Below are 24111 nucleotides of genomic sequence, written 5' to 3'. Positions count from 1 at the left end.
CTGAACATGACCCTTTTTCTCCTCCTCTCAATTCTGTTTCCTCAGGACTAACTTTATTCCCAGACAGGCTCTGTCCTTATGGACCCACAGTGATTGGTAGCAACTTCAAGGACTATGTGTCACCTAATTCATGTTTAGCAGGAAAGATAAAATCTACTTCTCCCATCAAACGGAAGTGTAGGACTGAATTTCCAGTGTGGGCTACATGCCCATCTTGACCAATTGCTGTAGCCAGGGAAAGGAGGGGTGGTCCTGGTTAGGACAGGCAGGGCTGATTCTAGGACCAGGTGTGGTCAATCTCACAACGCACAGCAGAGAAATGCAGGGTACACTAAGAAGGTAAGAAAGGAGGGAGCTAGATACTGGGAAAGCAATGAAAAACTATCCACCAAATGTCTGAATATAAAAATTCACAGAAAACAAATAAACTGCAGGTTTTAGAAAGTCAAGCAAATAGAATACAGGTGGGAAAAGATACTGGTATTGTGTTTGTTATTTCGAAAGTAAAACCAAAACAAAAGAGACAGCAGTCACACAGGATTGCCAATGTTCTGCCAGAGTGGAGCTGTGAAAGAGAAATCTTCAGCATCCCCGGCTTCCTGCCTGAATTTTACCTGGTCTCCTATTGTCTTTCACTAATTGCCCTCAAGAAATATGCTATTTCTCTTTTAAATCACCATTCAAACTTGAACAATAATTCTTTCCCTCCCTTTCAACATATGAGCTGAGCCAGGCTAGCATTTTCAAATCCCAAACAACACAAAAATGAATAATAATGGAAATTACCAACAGTGTAGAATAATCATGTTTCCAAAGTATCAGTGTCTGCCCCCTGGCTGACCAGTCTTTAGAGCAGCTGTTCCAGCACCAAACCTACGTCTCTTTGGACTCCCTTGCCTGTCTTGCAACTTGGTATACACAATACCATCATTTCTGAAACCACTGGTTTCCTAAAAATTCAGGACACTCCCTCTTAGAATGCCTTGACAATGATCTGTTACACCAAATATAACAAAACATACAATTTGGGGTTCACTCAAAACCCATTGTTTATTAGATTTCAATACAGAAAAAACTGTCATGGGAAGGTTCAGCCTTTTTGGCTAATCGGATTAAATAACCCACACATGTTAGGGAGGACGATCTGCTTTACCCAATCTATTTAAATGGTAATCACCTTCAAAAATACCTCACGGAAACACCAAGAATAATGTTATGACCAAATATCTGGGCACCGCATAGCCCAGTTCAGTCGACACAAAATGAACCATCATAGATAGATGAAACCAATGGAGAGATTTAGGATCACATCTGCACATACAAAGACACCTGACTTATGACAAAGGTAGCACCATAGGAAACAACCTAGTATGAGCTGAAACAATCAAAGACATGCATGTCAAATAACCTATAATCCACCTGTTTTTTTTTTTAGAAAGTTTTTTACTTTGACAAAATAAGGCATGTGCAAGCTTGTTCACAAGTATCTGAAGTGATGTATGTTGGGCCTGTGGGATCAAGGGGGTTTCAGGAGGCACCAACAAAATGGCGGCGGGCCCTCCATCTTGTCACCCTCGCCTCGGGGCTTTCCCGACCCTAGCGGACCGCCCAAGGACACGTCATCAGGGAGACAGGACCTATGCAGGAAACAGAAACCGAACCTTACCTAACCCCGTACCATATACAGACATAAGCAGCTATCACCCTATACCGGCACCACCCTACTCTTCCCTATAAAAGCCTGCCTGTATTATGCCCGCGCGCAACTTCCTCGGTCTTACTCCCTTGCGGCCCCGGAACCTCGCCGGAGAGCGCTTCCATTAAAAGCTTGCCTCGACCCAAACTTTGCCTGGCCTCTCTATTTCATTTCACTACCAACCGGATCAAACCTGACAATGTACAAAACACATTATCTCACTCTCCAATTGTTCTTCTTTTCCTCTGTAGTTCTTTATATAATAGATGCTTTGAGCCCTGGATATATGGGAGAAAATGTGACAGCAACTCTGCTCCTAGTTGCCCTAACCAGAAACAAATTCCCATCAAAAACAGAATGGATAAATTAACTGTGGTACATTAATAAAACGCAGTACTATACCACACTGAAAATGAGCAAGTGCCAACTACATCTAAGATCATGGGTGAATCCTACAAACATAATTCTGAACAAAATAAATCAAACACAAAACAATACATAGTGTATTATTTCATTTATATCAAGTTGAAATAATAAGCCAAACTGCATAATTAAGTGGTAAAACCATAAAGCAATGTAAGTAAAAGCTAGGCTAGTGGTTCTACTAGAGGGAGACAAAGGAGCATGTAGGCAGGAAGGAGTACCTGAGGGGAGGGAGTTAGCAGAGGCAGGTAATGCCCTGTTCTAGTTCCTGACCAAGGTAGCAGTCATAAAAGTAGTTATAAAAATAACTGTAAATTATTTTATGATAATTTGTTAAGCTTGTCATTTATGCTTGATGTACTTCTTTCTCTGTTAGATTCTGTAATTTAAAAGTTGTGTTTTTTTAAAAAGAAGAATGAAATAGAGGATTAAAGCAAATTAGGTAACATTTGGGTATTAGCACTGCATTTTGAAAGGGAATAAAAATGAAGTAATGATTTCTGTCCCTGGTATTCTGCTGTTTTCTTCTCATCAGAATACAATTTACAGAGGTATGGTCTTGCCCAGAGAAGACAGGTGTCTCCTAAATTTGGTAGGCCTGGATATCTCCCCTGGATTATAACCTCTCAGAACAGACTTTAAATCCACTGCAATAGCCTCAGCCTCTGTTGTAGTGCCTGACAAACAGTAGGTGCTCAAAAAGTATCTGTTCGATTAAGCTTTTCAAGAACCAAGTATTCCAAAAAGACATGAAAGAATCCTGTGGCTTCAGTAAGTTCCAAACTGTAAAAATAGCCACTTCTCAGTTATGTGATGGGACATTTGAGGTTACCAGTAAAACCTCAAAAACAAAAACAAACACATATATTAATGTATTTCCAACATATTAACATGGACTAACATATGGCCAGCAAACAGAATTTTTATTTCATCTCTGTTCTAAAATTACAACTCCTACAGCTCAATCTACTAATCTGAATTTTTACTGAATTTTAGAATTTACGGAGGAAATTCTTATTTTTTGACTCAGACTGTTTCAATCACATTCCTCAGTGTAGCAATCTGGCTACTTATTGCACTTCCCACTCATCCTATTCTCACCAAGGTCATTCCTCCAAGTGGCTTAAATCCAAGCACTCTTTTTTGATCCTTATCTTTATGCCCGACAGCTGCCCTGTCCAAAATACAGTGACCACCAGCCACATGGGGCTACTGAGCATGTCAAATGTACTGAGTATGATGAAGGAAGGAATTTTTTAATTTTTAAAATTTTAATGAAATTTAAATTTAAAAACTGACACTTGGTTCAGTTATAAATTTCACATACCCAGAATAATTTGGGTATGTGAACCTACTTTTTCAAGAGTAAATTTTATGAAATTGAAAAAACAGAGTAAGAACTTCCAGTGAAAATTTAGCATCTGTATTAAGATGTAACACGTAGACGCAAAATTTAAGCATAACACACACAGTGGATTTCAATGAATTAAGATGAATAGAGATTATAAAATAATCTCACTAATAATTTTTATATTGATTATATGTTGAAATGATAGTATTTTAGATATACTGGATTACATAAAAATTACTAAAATTAATTTCACTTATTTCTGAGGCGCCTCCATGGCTTAGTCAGCTAAGCATCTGCCTTCGGCTCAGGTCATGATCTCCCAGTACTAGGACTGAGCTTCTTGTGGGGCTCCCGGCTCAGCAGAGAACCTGCTTCTCCTTCTGCCCTTCCCCCTGCTTATGCTCTCTCCCTCTAATAAATAAAATCTTTTAAAAACTTAATTTATATCTTTTTGTCTCTTAAAGCAGCTACTGGAAAACTTAAATTATCTATGTAGAATATATTTTGTGTTGGGTGTGCTGCACTATAGTGGTAGGTGTGCACAACCCTCGTTCTTTCTTGAAATGCTGGTGGTCTTCTCCTTCTACACCTTTGACTCCCTGGTATTTTGTTGTTGTTGTTGTTGTTTAAGATTTTCATTTTTTTAATTTATGAGAGCCACAGAGAGAGACAGACATAGGCACAGGGAGAAGCAGACTTCCTGCGAGGAGCCTGATGCAGAACTTGATCTCAGGACCCCAGGATCATGACCTGAGCCAAAGGAAGACTCTCAACCACCGAGCCATCCAGATGCCCTGACTCCCTTGTTTTTAAATGCCAGTGTCTCCCAAGGTTGTCCTGAGGCCCTTTCCTTTCCCCATGCCAGGTGCAACCTCTGGGCAACCTCACCCTGGGCAACCTCTCTGGGCAACCTCACCCTCCCCCAAGGCTCCACTGCTCCCAAGCCCTGAGCACTGTGAGCTCTCGTGTGTAAATCAGCTCACTCTCCTGAGAATAGCATTTCAACTCCACCTATACCTAAGTACATTAGTACGTAACCTGCCATTACATCTTTTGAATATTTACCTTATTTGCATCATAAATCTGGCCCCTCTTCTCTATTTCATTCAGGGCTACATGATTTCACCCCTTCATCACTACAATAGCTGCCAAAGCACTATCCCTGCTCCCTTCCAAATCAACTTCCTTTTGCGTTATGTTTCTAAAATTCACACCTGGCCAGATAATTTCTCTGTTTAAAATACTTTAGTTTCCGGGGATCCCTGGGTGGCTCAGCGGTTTGGCACCTGCCTTTGGCCCAGGGCGTGATCCTGGAGTCCCGGGATCAAGTCCCGCGTCGGGCTCCCAGCATGGAGCCTGCTTCTCCCTCCTCCTGTGTCTCTGCCTCTCTCTATATATCTATCATAAATAAATAAATCTTTAAAAAAAAAAAAAAAAAACTTTAGTTTCCCCACTACCTTCAAAATAAAATAAAAACTTCATATAAGGGATCCCTGGGTGGCGCAGTGGTTTGGCGCCTGCCTTTGGCCCAGGGCACAATCCTGGAGACCCAGGATCGAATCCGACGTCGGGCTCTCGGTGCATGGAGCCTGCTTCTCCCTCTGCCTGTGTCTCTGCCTCTCTCTCTCTCTCTCTGTGTGTGACTATCATAAATAAATTAAAATTAAAAAAAAACTTCATATAATTATACTTACGTTTTCATGCTTCATCACTAGCTGTATAAAATCCCAAGCTCAAGCATTATCTAAGTACCTGCAGTTCCCTGAGTACAATACTGGCTTTCTCACCACCATTTTTGCGCATGCTTTTTCTGCTGAGAGAATTATCCTTCCTAAAGCTCTATGCCTGTTCTCCTAGTCACCCTTCAAAACTCAGCTGATATATTACCTCCTGCAGAATACATCTACAGACTCCCAAGTCTAAGCAAGTGTTCTCTGTGTCACCATCACACCTATACATAGCTCTGGTTACCAGTCTGCGAATTCCCTAATGGCAGGAATTAAGATTTTAAGTTAACCTTCCTGTGCTATATGTGTACCTATTGATAAAGGGACACAGTATTTTTTTTAAAGATTTATTAATTTATTTATGATAGACATAGAGAGAAAGAGAGGCAGAGATACAGGAGGAGGGAGAAGCAGACTCCATGCCGGGAGGCTGACGCAGGACTCGATCCCGGGACTCCAGGATCGTGCCCTGGGCCAAAGGCAGGCGCCAAACCGCTGACACCCAGGGATCCCCAGGACACAGTATTAAATAAGGGAAGTCCACAGAATAAAATGCAAGGCTAGAAATTTTTAAATAGGCTAATAAAGTCATTAGTTTAAATGAAGAATGTTAACCTAAAGACCCCCAAAACACTTTATTAGATGGCCTATTTCAGGACTTAATGAACTAGCCAATACAAAAATATATTCTAAGTAATCATTAAAACATCAAATACTCAACAAAAGCAATAATTTAAAAAATTAAAAACTGTATGTTATTCTATTTCTATAGGCTTGTTTTTTTATATCTTTTCTTTCCTAATTCTACTCATCAGTTCCTTTCTGTAGCTCTTTACAGTAATTCACCTTCTAGTTAAAGTTTGCACCCTTTCCTTCCCCCACCCAATCCTTTTCATTTCTACTGTCCCTTCAATTATTTTAATCTAATGGAAAAATACAAACATCGTCTTTGTCAGTCCTGTCAGCAATTTTGTTTAAAACAAAGGCATAGTAGAAAGCAGTGAATGGAATGATATCACTGGTCAGACTGACAGACAACACTGTATGCATTACTCTGAGTGTGTGAGTTCATAATACTAAGCAGCTAATCTGAACTATATGCATACTAAGTGGAGTCTGACAAGCATCAGCGAGTCCTTGAGGTTATTACAGTAGGACAGTGTGGGGTATGGGAAAAGAATAAGCAATTTGCTGGTGGTGAAGGCAGCCACAGCCCAGCCTTATAATATTCACCAACTTGTGCCTGCTCTTCGAGAGAAAGCAAAAACAGATGGGGAATGCAGTAGGCTATGGGTTCTGTGGACTAACACAGGCAAGTAACAAATTTGATGGTGTGAGCAGCACTAGCCAACGAGCACCGGTGCTAGTCTGAGCATCCTGGCCTGGAGAGCAACTTCAGGATATAAAATAAAGACAGCAGCTCCCAGGGCACTTCTGAATTTTCATTTTACTACAGATTAGATTTGAGAGAGGCAGAAAAGTACTCAGACAGGAATTATGTAAGTTTTTAAACAAGGCTGATAGGGAGAAACAACTTTTTTTTTTTAAGGTTTTATTTTATTTGTGAGAGAGAGAAAGAGAGAGAGAGAGAGGCAGAGATACAGGCAGAGGGAGAAGCAGGTTCCCTCCAGGGAACCTGAAGTGGGACTTCATCCCAGGACCAGGATCACACCAGAGCCAAAGGCAGATGCTCAACCACTGAGCCACCCATGTGCCCAAAGAGAAATACTTTTTTGAAGGATAGCAATTGCTAGGAGGAAAGACAGAACATTCTTTTAATTACCTGAAAGTAACTTTACAAAATCATACAGCATTAGTTGGGCTGGCTGAGAGACAGGGGCACCCAAAATGGCAGACATCTCAAATTGGGTCAAAATGGCTGATCTTCCCGCCAAAGGAGCCATGACCACCACGTCATCTCCAGTAAATCGAAGCCTAGATGGAAAACCGAAACTTTCCAGCCAGGACTTTCCAGCCAGGGACCACCTCCCATCGTCTGTACTATCCCCACCCCCAGCCAATAACCTAGGGACATGGTGTGCCCTTGCCTATTTTGGCAAGGGACCCACCCGTATCCGGATCGGAACCAATAAGGCTTAAAAAACCCCCAGACTCCCCAACCCCGGCGCGACTTCCCTGACTCGGGCCATCTCTCCGAGTCACGGAACCTCGCCGGGAGCACTCCCCATTAATGCACTCTCAAACCTACTTGCCTGGCTCTGCCGTTTTTTTTTTTTTTTTTTTTCTTTTTTTTCTTTTTTTCTCTGCGCCGTTCATCTTGGAAAAAACCTAACAACTAGGCCTTCCAGGCATGAGAAATTCACCCTAAACACCGCTACATTCTTGAATTAACAATTAATCAAGAATGAAATCTCGTGAAACATCCAGCAAGATAATGGAACAGTGAAAACTATATTTCTGAAAAAGTTTCTAAAACATCATAGACCTGGACTATCAAAGGAGCACCTTTAAACAATCAATTCAATGCAAAGCAGTGCGCGGCAAGATTTATTCTTACCCTGGTCCAGGAGTTAAGTTTAGATTCTTCAGAATTCTGTGGTTCTTTATTAATTAGACAACATAAGCACCATATTAGAATTTTTTGGCTTTCATCTGCAAAAAGGAAAACTAAAATGAGGTTTTGTCAAATAGAAAAGATAATCAGCATAAAAAATTTTTAAACACTGTATTTAAAGGAAATACATGTTATTATATTTTAGGAAAATCTCAACCTACTAAGTTCACAGAACCATGTGTGAAACTTAACTTCGTGGGTTTTTTTTTTCTTGTGGTTTCAGGATCACTTATGCTTAGCCCTTATGTGGTCAATTCCCTTTCTGATAGAGCAACAATTTTGAAAGCCAAAGAGAGTAACAGAAATAACTAAAAGAACTGCACTTTTCACAAGATCAGTTCTCTTAAAGCATATTTCAAACTGTTAGTAATTTCAACCTTTTTAAAGCAATATAACTGTTACAGGCAACAGTATATATTTGTCTTAATCTCTTAATTTTCTAATTTCCCAAAACATCCTCATTTGTTAAAAAGAAATTTAATAAAGGATCATTTTAAAATTTATTCTGTTTTAAAATTTATCCAAAATGATCTGGATAAAATAGATGCCTCTTACATGTTCCTCATTCTTTCCTCTAAAATTAAAACTTTACCAAATATGTGATGAAAATGCTGAACTTGAAATCTTATACTTGGCAAGAATATCTACTCAGTGAGCCCTTTTCTTTTTCCTCGTTTGGTAACTGAGTCCATTCCAGTTGGAGATTTAACAACACAACGGAGAAACAAATGCTGCCTAAAACTGAAAATGTCAGTACCTACACTAGAGCCAAGCAAATGTAGCCCTCTTCCAAAGGCCATTGGTGGCAGCTGAGGAACACCAGCACCTGGAATCAAACCTCTGCAGAATCACCTGATACCCTTTACCCTCTCATCTTCTGCAGTCTCAAAAACTGAGCCAAAGGCAGTTTCAAACATTTCTAAGGGCTACAGTAACAAGAAATAAGGAAAATACAAACTGCAGTAAGCTACCTCTGCATTTTCAACCACACACCAAAGAATGGTAATAGTAATTGTTTATTAGACCCACTTTTTCCCCATAAGCATCATAAGTTTAAGTTCCCTAAATAACATCTCTGAACAAACTTTATCAGGAGTTACTTTGTGAGATACTGATTTTTCCCTAGTTTTTATAAGCTCAAATATATCACCAGCTTGCTTATTATAGGTTTACTTCAAGAATCCTGTCATTTAACCTCTGAAGGTCCCTAGGATTCTTCAGGTTGAGTCAATGCCACTGATTGAAAATCTGACTGTTGTACTTCCTATGCTTTAAGTATTAGAAATTATAACTATCTTCATGTCACAGAGTGTCAGACACATCCAATGATATGCTTACTATGCAAGCAGCCTTCCCAGTTAGAAAAAATACAACCCAATGGGGAGCACTTCCAAAAATCAGACACTCACCTCTAAAAGAGAGGAGGAGGAAGAGAAAAAGAAAGAAAATGTTATTTTATGGAACTTAAATCTAAAACAAGATATAAGATATAAATTTGCCCCATATGTTCAGTGAATCTGCACATTTAGTTCAACAAGTATATCATTTAAAAAGTTTTTCTCTAAAAAAAAAATTAAAAAAACAGAAAACAAGAGAGAGCGAGCAGCCCAAGAAATGTTCACCCACCCTTTAGGAGGTGCCTTCCTTTGCCCAGAGTCAATGTACTGAAATGCACTGAAATGTATTGCTAATGAGCTCACTTTGCTTTAGGGATTTACAGATGCAAGCCATCACTTGTTATTCATGAGTGCCACCAACAAACACTGCAGGAGAGAAGGCATCTGTCAGGATCCTCCCCAGAGGCCCCTACATTCAGAGTGGACATCCAGCAGGGCAGTTAAGAGAGATGGAAAAATGCCTGGGATTCATCATATAAGCAGTCACTGCCAGCAGATCTTCCTGCAAATTTGGATTCTAAAAATGAATGGAGGGCAGCCCGGATGGCTCAGCGGTTTAGCGCAGCCTTCAGCCCAGGGCCTGATCCTGGAGACCCAGGATGGAGTCCCAGCTCGGGCTCCCTGCATGGAGCCTGCTTCTCCCTCTGCCTGTGCCTCTGCCTCTCTCTCTCTCAATCTGTGTCTCATGAATAAATAAATAAAATCCTTTAAATAAATAAATAGATAGATAGATAGATAGATAGATAGATAGATAGATAGATAAAATGAATGGAAGGGAAAAGAATATACTACCACATATTTGCCACCTAATATTTTTTTGGGGGGTATCCTGAGCTAAAATTCCAAATGAAACCTAAATTAATTCTTTAAAATCCTTTTAAAATTCTTTAATCCATAATTTAAAAGTGTAAAGGCAGCATTTTTTAAGACAATAAGTATTTATTATTTTAAGCTGCCACGTTTGGGGGCAAATTTTTACACAGCAATAAACAGCAAATAGTGAGGTTATAGCTGTTGTGCTCAATCAAGAGGGCAAAGGCAAAACAATTGGCCAGAATTCCAAGTAGGTAAAAGCAGTAAGTATATGCAGAGAATACCCCTCAATAAAAGGTGTTCCCACCTTTTCCATTATCTGGTTTTTCTCTGTTCCTAGTGGTGCCTTTTCATTTCCAAATCCTTCCTCTTTCTGTATTATCCTTATTTTGAACTGATTCTCACTTAACATTATGAGAGACTTACTTTTTCTTTGATGGAAACTGTCATCTTTCCTGTATTTAAAAAGTTATTTTGATATTATAAAACCCTAAGAAAAGATTCTTTCCTGGATAAATGTGCCCAACTAGCAAACCAACAGTAGCAACACAGGCAAGACTTGATTCATCATAAGAGTTCTACTGCCCATCAGTCTCCACTATAAGCTCAGAACCCAAGGCACACTTCAAACAGGAAGCTGAAATTTAACAGGCAGTTCAAAACATAACATATGCACTGAAAACAAAAAGAGATGAAGGACTGGTTTCTGGTTTTCAGAGGGGGCCAATGTAATAGGGATAGGTGCTAAGGAAAGATCACAGATAGACACAAGTTTAAGGCCAAGGGTATAAATCAGTCCAGCCGCTTGCTTTTACTAAAAGGGAATCAAACCTAATGAGAGTCTGGTAGCTTGTCTAAGAAAGTCTGGTCTCATCTACTGTCCCCTAAGAGTTGGCCCCAGCTCAACCTCCCCTGTGAAACTCTCCTTTATCTCTCAGCTCCTTGTTTAGAATTCTGTAACACAAACCATTTCTGAGTCAGGCTAATCTGCAAAGATGTCTTTTCTCTATGACTGGATACTTCCGGTGGAGAAATTGTAGCCATGTTTTCCAAGGCCTTGAATATTAAAAAAACAAAAACAAAAACCAAACTTAGTAAATATCTGTCCAGTGAATATATACATTCATATGAGGCTGACTGGTGTTAAAGCCAGAACTGGACCACTTCAACCATGACTGTGATCCAGACAGATCATTTAGATGGGTGGGATCCTGGCTTTTATCAGTTTTACATTATGGGGAAAGTGATTTCCTTGCTTTCATCCATAATTACCTATCCAGCAAACTATCTTCAAGTAAATATTACATAGTGAAAAATATAGCCAATCAAGGCAATAAACCTCAACTGTACACCTTCAGATGTGTCTGCTCTACTCTATGCTACTCTATGCTAGGCCCTAGGATAACAAAAAGAAATAAAACCACAGTTCCTACTCTTGAAAGGCATTCAGTTCTCCAGGACATCAGATAGGTAAACCAACAATTACAAAACAGTGTAGTGTTATAATTAAGGGAGAGGCAATCAGCTATGGAGACTACTAAGAGAAGTTCCTAACTCAGCCCCAGCAAAACTGCTTCAAAGAAACTATATGAGGACAGATGAGACTAGAGCTCCAGGCAAAGGAATCACACATCAGAAGCCCTGATGTCATGTACCTTCAAGACACTGTTAGTAATTTGACTGGCTACCATGTGTGTGGTGTGGTTTAGAAGATTACACAGGAAATGATGCTAGACAGGTAGGTAGGATGTCAGGAAAGGAACATCTCCCCCCAGAGTGTCCCCAAGTTCTTCTTCACCTTAGGTAAAACCACAATCACTCCTAAATAATGTCAGGGCCATGGGAGGATTCAGGCACTGAAGAATTATTTTACACATGGAAAAGAGTAGCATTTGCGTTAATATGAAATTGTGAAACAAGGAATAATTCATTATTATAACCATTTTACACTGAATTAAAAATAAGATTATGATAATCATCTGGAAGAGTCTACACTATAATACAAGTTCTATTTTCTTACAGATCTGCATGTGTGTAGGTGTGTGTGTATATATGTGATTATACGAACATGTATCGACAAGAAAAGGATGTTATGTTTCCAATGCAACAATAAATATATCTTAATAGTTTTATAAGCAATGGGACAGGGAAGCCCAGGTGGCGCAGCGGTTTGGCGCCCCCTGCAGCCTGGGGTGTGATCTTGGAGACCTGGGATCAAGTCCCACATCGGGTTCCCTGCATGGAGCCTGCTTCTCCCTCTGCCTGTGTCTCTGCCTCTCTCTATGAATAAATAAATAAAATCTTAAAAAAAAAAGCAATGGGACAATATTTATAATTTGAAGCTCTGTATTCTGTTGGACAATGCAAGATTAAAATTATCATTAGAAGTTTGTATTTTGAGAGGACAGATTCTTTTTTTTTTTAAGATTATTTATTTATTCATAGAGACACAGAGAGAGAGAGAGAGAGAGAGAGAGAGAGAGAGAGGCAGAGACACAGGCAGAGGGAGAGCAGGCACCATGCAGAAGGCCTGAACTCCATCCAGGGTCTCCAGGGTCATGCCCTAGGCTGCAGGCGGCGCTAAACCACTGTACCACGGGGGCTGCCTGAGAGGACAGATTCTTACCAAATGCTAAAATAAAAGGATTCCAGCAAGTTTTTGCCAACAGTTGACCAATTGTGGGGAATCTTTCGATGATTGTACTTGAATTCTGTAAAAGAAAATTATGTTTTGGTCAATAAAAGGACACCACACAACTTAGAAATGCTGAACTAACACTTCAGGTTGAGGGAGTTTGAATATTTAGTATGTAATTCAGAAAAGTAGGAAATTTAAATAAAATTTAACAAGTAACCACCTTACTTCATCCTTAAACCACAGCACCAAAACTAAGATGTATAGCACATGAATGTAAAATCAATCTTGTTATAAAATTACCTTTATTTTACTCATACTTAGGAAAGGCCAATTTGTTTAAAAATAACAATGCATAAGAGTGAAAAAATACTGTGGGTGATTAATAATTATATAATCCTGTATCTTCATCTTGGTTTTTTACTCTAACATAAGAGAGGTTCCTAACTCAGCTTTACTGGGGCTACTTCAAAGAAGGTTTGAGAGAACAAGAACTCTGAAAAAAAAAAAAAAAAAAAAAAAAAAGAACTCTGGAAACTTGTAAAAAGAAATAAAAGCATCCAAGGCATAAAGATACATATCGGACCTAAAACCTGAGACAAAAAAAGAGCAACTAAATAGAAAACAGCTTAAGATTAAAAATTGACATGCTGTTGTAAACTGGCCCACTTCCCACTTCTTTATCATTCAAGAAAGGTAAAAAATAAGACCTAAATGGGGTAATATGTACATAAGCTGAGATGTAAGCTGCTGTACCAATCAATTCTTCACATCTGTCTTAGCATCAAGGCCAGTCCTAGACTTTCTGGGACCAATTGAAAGCCAAGTTGCAGAAGTACTATTATGGAAAAACAATTTTAAAAGGTAGTATTGGTTGCTTATACAGGCTCTATCTTTCCTTCTAGTTGCTAAAGACATAAGAACTCGTATCATCCACATGAACAATTCTTCAAATTTCTGACTTGCTTCTTTGATGAAGAATTAAAATGTAACACAAGAACACCCATGTTAAATGAAAATTTCGCTTTTCATTTTGAAATCAGAAAGTATAAAACAAAGATTATTTTCATAATATGAAAGCACATTAATTCATAAAAATATCTATCACAGTAAAGATGAGAAATCATGTCAAAATTAAAATATATCAAATTTTGAACACAATACATTTATACAATAGTGAAGATACTCAAAATCTTAATATTCACCAGAAAAGACCACTTAAAATATTCCTAAGAAGAGATCTTATTATTTATGATCTCTTGGTAGAACTTATTTGAGACAATGTTAAAGAAAGGGTAAGCACTGGGGTGCCTGGGTGGCTCAGTTGGTTAACTGTCCAACTCTTGATTTCAGTTCAAGTCATTATCTCAGGGTTGTGAAGTCAAGCCCAGCATCAGGCTCTGCCCCTGTGCATGGAGCCTGCTTAAGATTCTTACTCTCTCACACTCTGTCCCTCCTCTCCACTTCCCACCCTCTCTTCAGAAAAAAAAAGAAAAAAAGAAAGGATAAGCATTTCGGAAAACTCTTCAATATTTAAAAGTTGCAAATGCTTTTAAAAGAATCCCAATTATTACCCCAAAGCAAGTGTCAATAATAACAATGTTTCATATAACAATGTAACTAAGTTAAAAAGAAAGACTGAAATCATAAGAAATCAGAGGTCAGGAAACTGCCCCCTGTCTGTATTACCTACAACTAATTTGTCTTTCTAATCGATCAATACATCAGGTGAATACCGCAAATCCTGACCCTAAATAACATTCAGGCTTTGTTAAATGTGGTAGAAATTCATTATATTGGTCCACCACTCACCAGTTCTTTCAAGACTTCATACATCTGCCTCAGGAACTCCTGAAATCGAGGCAGGTGAAGGCAGGTATCTTGCTGGGTTTCCAAAGTAGAGGCATGTTCCCACACAGAAAGCTTCTGCATCCAAAACTGATAATGAGAAGAAAAGTCTACGGAATCTTGAGCCATCTTGGAAAAAGAGAAAAGGTGATGGACCCTCACAGTGGCCTACCAAGCACTGAAGGAAACATGAGTACGCATCAAATCTAGAAGAAAAGGGGAAACATTTTTAAATGTATTTTTATTGGCAGCTTCATATTCCACTGATGAGTGACAGGGGGAATACAGGGACTAAACATGCCTTCTATGGAGTCATCTTTGAATTATTTTAAAACATGTCACCCAGCTACAGCTATAGTTTTCACCATCTGAACTTTTTATCAGAGTAATATCACACTAGAAGTCATTACCTTCACAGACACATGCTAATGATGCACAAAAAGCACAGCTGATAATATTTTATATCTTCTTTTTAAGATTGAACTATTTTTAAATGTTCTGGATATGAAGTTCATTTGAGTATTTTAATGTAATGGGAAATAAAAAACATCCATGGGTGTTTAGTAATAGTTGTGTCTAAAAAATGTTTTTGAAGTTTTCATGTTTTATACGCATTTCTGGCTTCTCATTTAGGTGTTAAAGAAAATCTCTATGCATTACTGCCTACTGAAATTTCTTCCCAATCTCTCTTTTTTAGGAAAAAGTAAAAGAATTCATTTCACATGCATTGATTTGAGCAATCGATTTAATTAAAGACTAGTATATTTGCTTGACCTCAATTCATTCACAAGAAGAAATCATATTTTAGTGTAATATGACAAGCTGCAATTATTGAGGTAGTGTACTTGTCCTAAGTGACAGAAAATAGCCCATAAACTTGATTTACCCCACCTGCAGTATATTTTAAAAAGAACCATGGAGTTGTGCAGTTGTACAGTGAGCATGTGCCTTAGGCAGAGCTGGCTAAATAACCCTGAGTGGCCATCACCATCCCAGCTTCTCGCCACCTTCACCCATAAGAAGCACACCAGGCAGAGAAGAGAGGTCTGCCTCTCAACCTCACAGGCTTTTACAAGGTCTCATACTTTCTTGGGCCAGGGATGATACTCAGCTATTTGATTTCAAATGACAGCTCAGCAAATGGTGAGTTTAAACCTTCGGCAGCAATCATCAACAGATAAGATGGTCTCAATCAAGTGCCAAAAATATCAACAAAGGGGGTATCATTACTAAAGAAGAAAACCAAAATATTTAAGGAGATCATACAATTTGGTTGCAGTACAAAAAACTCTAGACCAGGCAGGTGGAAGTTTTTAAATAGTACAAAAAATTTAGTCTTAAAAAGGACGATGAGGGAAAAAAAGGTTTAATCATAGAGGATATATATGCATCCTGCCGAATAGCACATAGTAGCCAAAAACCTAGGCCTTCTCCCTGATTCCTCCCTTTCCTCTCATTGCCCTCGTCATCCAAGCCATCACTGACACCTGTCAATTCTACTTCCAAAATAAATGTGATTTCATTTAACTTCACCCACTTCTTTCCAACCCCACTGATGCCATCCCATCCCATCCATTTCTTCCCTAGAGTCTTCTACCTGGTCCCTCCTGACCCTCTCCAGTTCTTTTCTACAGTTCACAAAAATGACTTTCCCAAATGAATCACACCCAGCACACTCCTGCTTAAAACCTATTCCCAACTTCAAAAGCTTCCTGAGAAAGAAGTCCTGACTCCCTGTAGAAAAGGTCCCAGCCCCTTCCTGGAGTCTCTGAAGTTCTGCAAAAACTTAGCTCTGGTACATGCTCTCATTTCCTATGCTGCTCCTCCACTGCCCACCATCCTGTCCAGGCCCTCATCTGTTCCACCAACCCTACTTCACTGCTTTCTGCTGATTCCTCCACAGCTTGTACCACATCAGTAATTATTTGTTCACTCAGTTATTGCTTCCTCCACTAGTATATAAATTCCCTGTCTCCAAGAATTTAATGCATGCCTGGCAAACAATAAAATACTGGATAAAAAATGAATAATTCATTGATATTTTTCAAAGTATAGTTCTAAACTAAATGACAAAATGCTTTTCCATATATAGTAATTTAATTAAAAGGTAACTTCCCCAGAAAAAAAAAGTTTAAAGGCATATCTATGTGAAACTTATTAATATTCCATTTTAGAAACATAGTAATAGCTTATACATACACTTATTAGGCTCTTGAAAATATATTAAATGCTTTATGCACACTGGATAATTTAATCCTCTAAGCAACCTTATGAAATAGGTACTATCATTATCCTCAGTTTAGAGAGGCACAGAGAGATTATGTAAATGCCCAAAGTAAGATTATGTAAAAGCCCAAAGGAAGTAACTGCTAGTAAACAGCAAAGCTACAGGTTGTAGGATTTGATTCAGAGGGTCTAGCTCTGAAGTCTGTGCCCTAAACAAAAAACTGAAGAAACAAATTAATGAGCTTATATAGTTCATATGGTTCTAGATGAGGTCTGTTTAGATATCTGGGGACACTAAACTGAAGACCTTTTTGGTACGAGACAGGAAACATTTTATTATAGCCAAATTACGAACAATCTTTTTGTTTGGTAATGGGACTACATCTGATTGTTTTAAATGGAAACAGCTTTAGAGACCATGCAGCCTTGGTCCTTCCTGATGAGCTGTTCTACAGCCTGTATGTGTGTGTGTGTGTGGGGGGGGGGGGTGGTAAAAGGATGGTTATGGCTGGGAAATAAGCAATGATCTGATTGTGATGCTTACCAGTTGAGTTGCTGCTGGCATTTAGTGCTCTGGAGCTAGGGATGTTGAACAAACTACAATGCACTGGAACAGCAGCTCACAACAAAAAAATGGTCTTCCCCCAAAGGCCGATGACACCCCTATTGAGAAATGATGACTTAACAGATGAGCATCTATTGACTGTGCCTTTGAGCATTCCTCCTCCCTTCTTTTGGTTACAACACCTTTCTTTCCCTTGAGGAAAGAATCTCTCCTCCATTCCACAAATCTTGGTAAGCCTGTTAATCAAGGCACCTGGTGGCATCAGTCAAGAGGTGAGATGGTGATTCTTCAAGTTAGGCAAACCAGACTCTGTACTGGGAATCTGAATCTTGAATAGACTGACATAAGGATGGAACTAAGTCCTTCCAAAGACTCTCTGAGTCTAGATCCCTAAGGCCATCCAATGTCACATCCTTAACAAGGTGTAACTTTCCAGCTCTATTTTTTAAAGATTTTATTGTTAAGTAATCTCTATACCCATCTTGAAGCTCGAACTCACAACCCTGAGATTGAGAGTCACATGGTCCACTGACTGAGCCAGCCTGGCACCCTTCGGTTCTCTCTTTAATCCTGTTGACTCTCCAGGGGCTTTCCACAAAATCCTTTTTTTTTTTTTTCTTTTTTCTTAAATTAACCACTTTGATTTTTGTGGTTTCAAAAAAAAAAAAAAAAGCAACTACAAACTGATATAATCTGATATATACTGACATAACATCTAATACAAACCAGATAGTGAGCTTCAGGCAACACACCTTTGAAGAAAGAAGAATTTAACTGGTTACTGGGCCAAATCATGGAAAACAGTAGGGAAATTTCTGTTCGCATAAGGGTACTGGAAACCAGAAGTCCATGGAAGAAGAAAGTAATAATGCTGACCAACAAGGTACTGCCTATGATCAAGGAACCTACCTCATTATACTCTTCTAGTAAGAATAGCCAGGTGAAAGACTGGATTATCAAAATCAAGTCTGGTGATCTGCAAAAAACCCCACCTCTTCAACCAAGGGGCCAGTTGGTCTTAGTCAATGATATTAGGCTATCTAAAACATAATCAAATGGTAAGTCCAACTCAAGCTGTACTTTCAGATGTGAATCCTAACTGGAGAAAACTAATACCACTCAAGGCACCTAGAATGCTGTTATGAAGCTGATAGTAAATGTATTTCTCTATTGGGATAACCTGAGGACATGAGAAAGCAGTTCAGTCTCACCACCCTTAGAGGTGAGACTACTCAGAGTATGGCATATTACACTGGTCTACCATACTGAAGTTATGAGGCTGATAGAACCTAGAGACTAAGAAGACACAAATATGCCTTCTATGTATTCCAGATGGTGGGGTGTAAATCTCATGAATATTCACAGGGCCTGCCACTTCAGGAAGTTTCTTGTGCTCCAATGATCCATGCCATACCAGGATATGCCCTTTAAAATAAGGATAAACAAACTAGTACCAGTAGTCGCCTCCAATGTAGAGACCCTGATAGTTGGGTAATAAGTGCAGGAAACAAACTTGGGTTTTACTGTCCACCTTTTTGCACCTTTTCAAAACATTTGGATGACATCTCTGGGATTCATGAACATAAATTGCATGAGTTTTAGGGTTTTTTAAAAGACTTTATTTACTTGAGAGAGAAAGAGAGAGAGAGAGAGCAAGTGTAAGTGGGGGAGAGGGGCCAAGAGAAAGGGACAGAATCCCCACTGAGCAATGAGCCCTATGTGGAGCTCAATCCCAGGGTCCTGGGATCATGACCTGAGCCGAATACAGACACTTAAATGATTGAGCTACCCAGGCACCCCAAAACTACATGGGTTTTAGGTCATTTTTCTGCTTCTACCTATTTTCGGGCAATGAGAAATATGGGTAGGGCCCAGAGTGAGAACCACTATACAGCTAGATGATGCTGAAGTGCTCTGCCACTCAGTGCATATGACCCAGTAGATCCAATGCTGTTTAAGGTGTATGTGGAAGATCTGGATTCTGGGAAGAGACTTTAGCAGGCCTCACTGACCAGACAGATCGTCCAAGCCACAAAGCCGGGTGTGCCCAGCAGTACTCTATCATCATGTGCAAATTACGCCAGCTTGGGCAAAATGCATGAGTGAGGTTTTGGATGCTATCTGTGTATGTCTTGCTTGTTGTGTCATATAATTTTTTTAACTCCCTTCTCTTTCATTTTTCCCTCTCTTACTACTGCATATATAGAGTATATTATTAGTAGATAAATTTTCTGCAGTCTGTAATTCACAGACTATCAACAGAGATGGGAAGAGGAACTGACATTATCCAGAAATCTTGGACCTGAAGCCAGAAGCATTAACCAGGCATTACTTTAGATTATCTCTCTTTTTGAAAGGAGAGCTAAATTATGTTAGTTGGAAATGTTTTAAAAATTCCCTGTATAGAAACCAGTAGGTCTGAATGTCCTGAGTAAGGAGCAAGTGCAAATGAGTAGCTATCTGGTTTTTGCCCACTTAGCACCCTTTTCCTGTTCCTTTAATATGAACGCACCCCACTTTTGCTCTGAAGAACTGCCCTTCTTCCATTCCATATAGTCTTACTAAAACTATGGATCAAGGTGTGCCTCCTTAAGAGTGAGACAGTTACATACGTATAACAGATGAGGCTAAGAACTAGGAAAGAATACTATGCAAAAAAAATAAAGTTTATGTCTCTTTACCTGACACCACTCATAAACAGCAGACTTTTACTCAAGAGAACAGCTTATGATGATCTCACTTAAGGCAGAGGCTATGTGGTACAACTGAACTTTTGTTTATGAGGTTTCCTTTTTTTCATAAGTATTTAATGAGTATTTTTAAATACACCAAAAAGACAAAATAGCCAAATGAACTCCTATGTACCAATTAACTAGTTCAAGCAAATCACAGATGTCATACCACTTTACTCAAAATACTTTGATTTGTATCTCTTTTTTCTAAGAACTCAAAAAAAAAAAAAAAAGAAACTTAACTACACTATCTTTCATACTCAATAAATCCAGCAATATCTAACAGCCCGTCTATGTTCAAATTTCTTTAAAATTTCCCTTTAGGTTGAGTTGTTTATATTAGGATCCAAAAAGATCCACGTATTGCATATTGGTCAATATTGATATTTCTCCTCTAATCTGTAACAAAATAATGTAAAAATAAGTCTCCCTTAATCTATAATAATTATCCCTCTTGATTTTAATATTTTCACATCATTTATTCCCTGAAAGAACCAATATTATAGGCTAGTACAATCTATTGTATTGACTAACAGAATCTTACACACTTGTGTGTTAGGCTGATTATGGTGTTAGCATGTTTTGCTATCCCATATGTTGCGTATAAACTGACAGCACGACTCAGAGGGATTTTTTTTTTTTTTTTTTTTTTTTTTTTTAGATTCGGGGTCAATGCATTTTTCTAAGAATCTTTCTTTTGTAATTGTGTATGCTTTGAATCAACCCAGAAGGCATATAACTGGTTGTCTCATGTACCATAGTTGAAACTGATCAGTTGTTTCAGGTACTTTTAACCTAATTCATCCTTGAAAAGTTCACCATCAACCCTTTCCTAAATGGTCTTCTGAATTTATGATCATTTTAGATCCATCAGGGATTGAAAAATAGTGATTTTCTAATTTTATTCATTGCTCCTGCTTTTATTGTAGATAATGCTATCCGTTTTTAATTAAAAAAAAAACTATATGTTGTTACAAAAGACACATCTAAAACATAAAGATACAGTGATTCAGAAAGGCTAAAAGACTAGGAAATGAAAAACCTTACAAACCTAACCAAAGGAATCAAATAAACTGAACCAATTCAAATATACTTTGGGACAAAAAGCATTACCAGAAGTAAAGAGGGTCACTTCATAATGACAAAGTGTTCAATTCACCAGGAAGATTAAACAATTCTAAATTTGTATGCTCCAATAATTGGAAATGTAAAACAAACTATAAATCTCAAAATATAACACACAAATTGACATAACTACCAAAAGAAATAATTCCAATCATACTGGGAATTTTCGCACATCCCTCTCAGTAAATCATCATGCAAAAATCCACAAATTATAAGCTCTCCCTCAAAGAACACTCCAAGCTTATTGTTTATGTACACTAGCAGAATGTTCACACCAGCACTGTTCATAGTACACCCAAAGTGAAAAGAACCAAATGCCACTCAAGAGTAGAATGAATAAATTAAATGTGCTATCATTATACAAAGGAATAATGTACAGCAATGAAAATGCAAAACCTACCACTACAGGCATAGAGATGAATTTTCTGAATGAATAATGTTGAGAAAAAGAAACAAACCCAAAAAGAATACATAAGATAGGGCAGCCCCAGTGGCTCAGCAGTTTAGTGCTGCCTTCAGCCCAGGGTGTGATCCTGGAGACCTGGGATCGAGTCCCACATCGGACTCCCTGCATGGAGCCTGCTTCTCCCTCTGCCTGTGTCTCTGCCTCTCTCTCCGTCTCTCTCTCTCATGAATAAACAAAATCTTAAAAAAAAAAAAATACATAAGATATGATTCATTTACATGAAGTCCAAAATCCGGTATAACTAAACTGTAGTGGTTACCCCGAAAAGTCAGGAATCCTATTACCTTTAGAGGAAGAGAAGTAGTAGTATGGGAAAAGTATGTGTAAATGGCAGTCAAAATGCTGGCAATATTCTATTTCTTGATCTGGATACCAGTAACGTGTATTAACATTTTAATAATTTATACAACTGTAAGTCATGTTTGTGCTTTTCTGTATGTGTTACATTCCATTAAAAAAACAAAAAAAAAAAAATTTAACTTCTATATATACATTTACCATACAGGTATGACCCTAAAGGAAAAAAAGAAAAAATGTTATAGCTTATAAATGCTAACCAACACATAAAGTACTTGATGAATACAATAAAAATTTTAAATTATTGGAAGTCTATAAGAATTTTCTATTTTTTAGCTGAATTCTCTGAAGATATTATAACTCTCAGAATTTGCCAGAGATACGATCCTAGAACTTGTTTTCTCTTCTTCCTTCCCATCCTCAAATAACAGCTCCATTTTCCCACTACTAGCTCTCAGGAGGAGAAAATCCACAGCCTTCTCTACCTGCTCCCCCCTCCCCCAAAGCTATGTGCCTACTGCTTTACCCTGAGAGGGCTAGTGTCATAAAGAGGAAGAGACATCCAATTCATCACTCAGAGGATAACCCGTGAAAGGTCCAGGTCCAAGCAGACAAAATGAGGCCAAGTCCATGCAGCTAAAATAGAATGCATGCCTCATAAAAGGATTCTTCAGGTTCATAGTGATTCCAGTTTTTTTCACAAATGCATTAATTTTTTCCCCAGTAATCTGCACCCTTATTAGACAACTGAGATCTAACTATATATCTTTTGATCAATACCAAATTCTTGATCTTGCCCCGAATGTAAATCTTTGACTTTCTTATGAGTCTGCTTAATATGGATGCCCTCACATGGATGTTTATGCCCATAGTCATTTCATTGGAGCAATTAGAGAAATACTGCTTAGCATCTTTTAGAGCAAAAGAGAAAGGTGGATGTCAATGACATTATTTCCTTAAAACTCAGGATTTTAACAAGTATTTTGTACACAAACTGTATATACTAATGTAGTAAAAGCAAATGGCATGGAAAGTTGGAAGGAAATCCCCATTTTCCATTTCTTGTGTTATTTCTCTTTTGGCACTACCCAATCCTATGGAATCAAAACCATGATTTCACCTTCTCCATATACACAGACTAAAAACAACAAAAGTTCTTAGTCCCCTCACTATATATTTCCAGGAGAAAATAAAATGACCTTCAGAAAATGCCATACAGAAGAGACTAAAGAAATTGTCCTGTGAGGGGCACCTGGGTGGCTCAGTGGTTAAGCATCTGCCTTTGGCTCAGGTCGTAATCTGGGGTCCTGGGATCGAGTCCTGCATTGGGCTCCCCACAGGGAGCCTGCTTCTCCCTCTGCCTCTGTCTCTCATGAAGAAATAAAATCTTAAAAAAAAAAGAAAAAGAAAAAATGTCCTGTGAGCAGAGAGAGCTAGCAAATAAAGGATTTCCGTGTGCTTGTTCATGTCTTCATTTCTTGCTATTAGAGGAGATCCTACAGAAGAGGAGGCAGAAGGAAGAGGGATAAAGAAGCAAGGGAATCCAGCCATCAGAGCTAGCAAACATCAGATATTGAAATAGGCTGGTTCAAAATGATGTCAACTTAGGATCCTCTAAGCTGCCTCCCTCTCTTCTCTCATTTATAAACTGCTTGAAAGTTACTCTGCTGCCTGCAAAGTACTACTTAATTAACTCAAATCACCATGGCACAAAAATACACCATTGTCTGTGAGGGTTGAGAGTGAGTTGCCAAAATAACATGGCTTGGCTTCAAAATACAGCAGGTGAAGAAGAAGTAATGCTTCAGTGTTAAAAGGCTCCCCATTTTGGTGATTTTGTTCTTTGGGAAAAGGATACATCCAAAAACTTCATGGAAAAATGTGCTTCACAAAGAATATGGAGTTTACCAAGCACAATTCATGAGAGGTAATGAAGGAAAGAAAAGCATCACAACACTTGAGCAGTATCTGAAGAAAGATGATGAAAAGGAAAGAAATAAGGAGGTAACAGGCTGGGACAAAGTATCCTAATCCATTAAAAACTAACAAAACCATTTCCCTTAATATAGATATCCAGTGTTAAGAGCCTGGCAAGGAATAGCCCCTAGACTAGTGGTTCTCAAATTATCTTTCTGAAAACAAAATGGGTTCCCAAAGTTCCATGTTGACACCTGAGCATATAAGCAGCTCTGACTTCAAAGAGTAAACCCTGCATGCCCAGGCAGGAGCATGCAG

The 24111-nt window shown here is 38.6% G+C and overlaps 1 protein-coding gene across 9 annotated transcripts in view; it reads right to left on the bottom strand.

The window, feature by feature from the left end:
• The window catches only part of FANCC (FA complementation group C), a 289577-nt gene that overhangs the window by 176585 nt on the left and 88881 nt on the right, over nt 1-24111 (bottom strand). For 7 of the 9 annotated variants that reach the window (XM_035707500.2, XM_035707511.2, XM_035707490.2 and 4 more), the window contains 3 exons: nt 14430-14671; nt 12609-12693; nt 7716-7810 (listed from right to left, as the gene is read on the bottom strand). In XM_035707500.2, the coding sequence (XP_035563393.1) occupies nt 7716-7810; nt 12609-12693; nt 14430-14594 (345 nt within the window). In that variant the 5' untranslated portion in view covers nt 14595-14671. Of the gene's footprint in view, nt 1-7715; nt 7811-12608; nt 12694-14429; nt 14672-17235; nt 17355-24111 lie in introns of all 9 variants that reach the window. The other 2 variants (XM_035707501.2, XM_049115959.1) reach the window with 2 other exon arrangements.

The sequence above is a fragment of the Canis lupus genome, chromosome 1 (assembly GCF_003254725.2).
Source record: "Canis lupus dingo isolate Sandy chromosome 1, ASM325472v2, whole genome shotgun sequence".
Classification (NCBI taxonomy): domain Eukaryota; kingdom Metazoa; phylum Chordata; class Mammalia; order Carnivora; family Canidae; genus Canis; species Canis lupus.
This window is presented reverse-complemented; position numbering and strand designations above follow the sequence as displayed.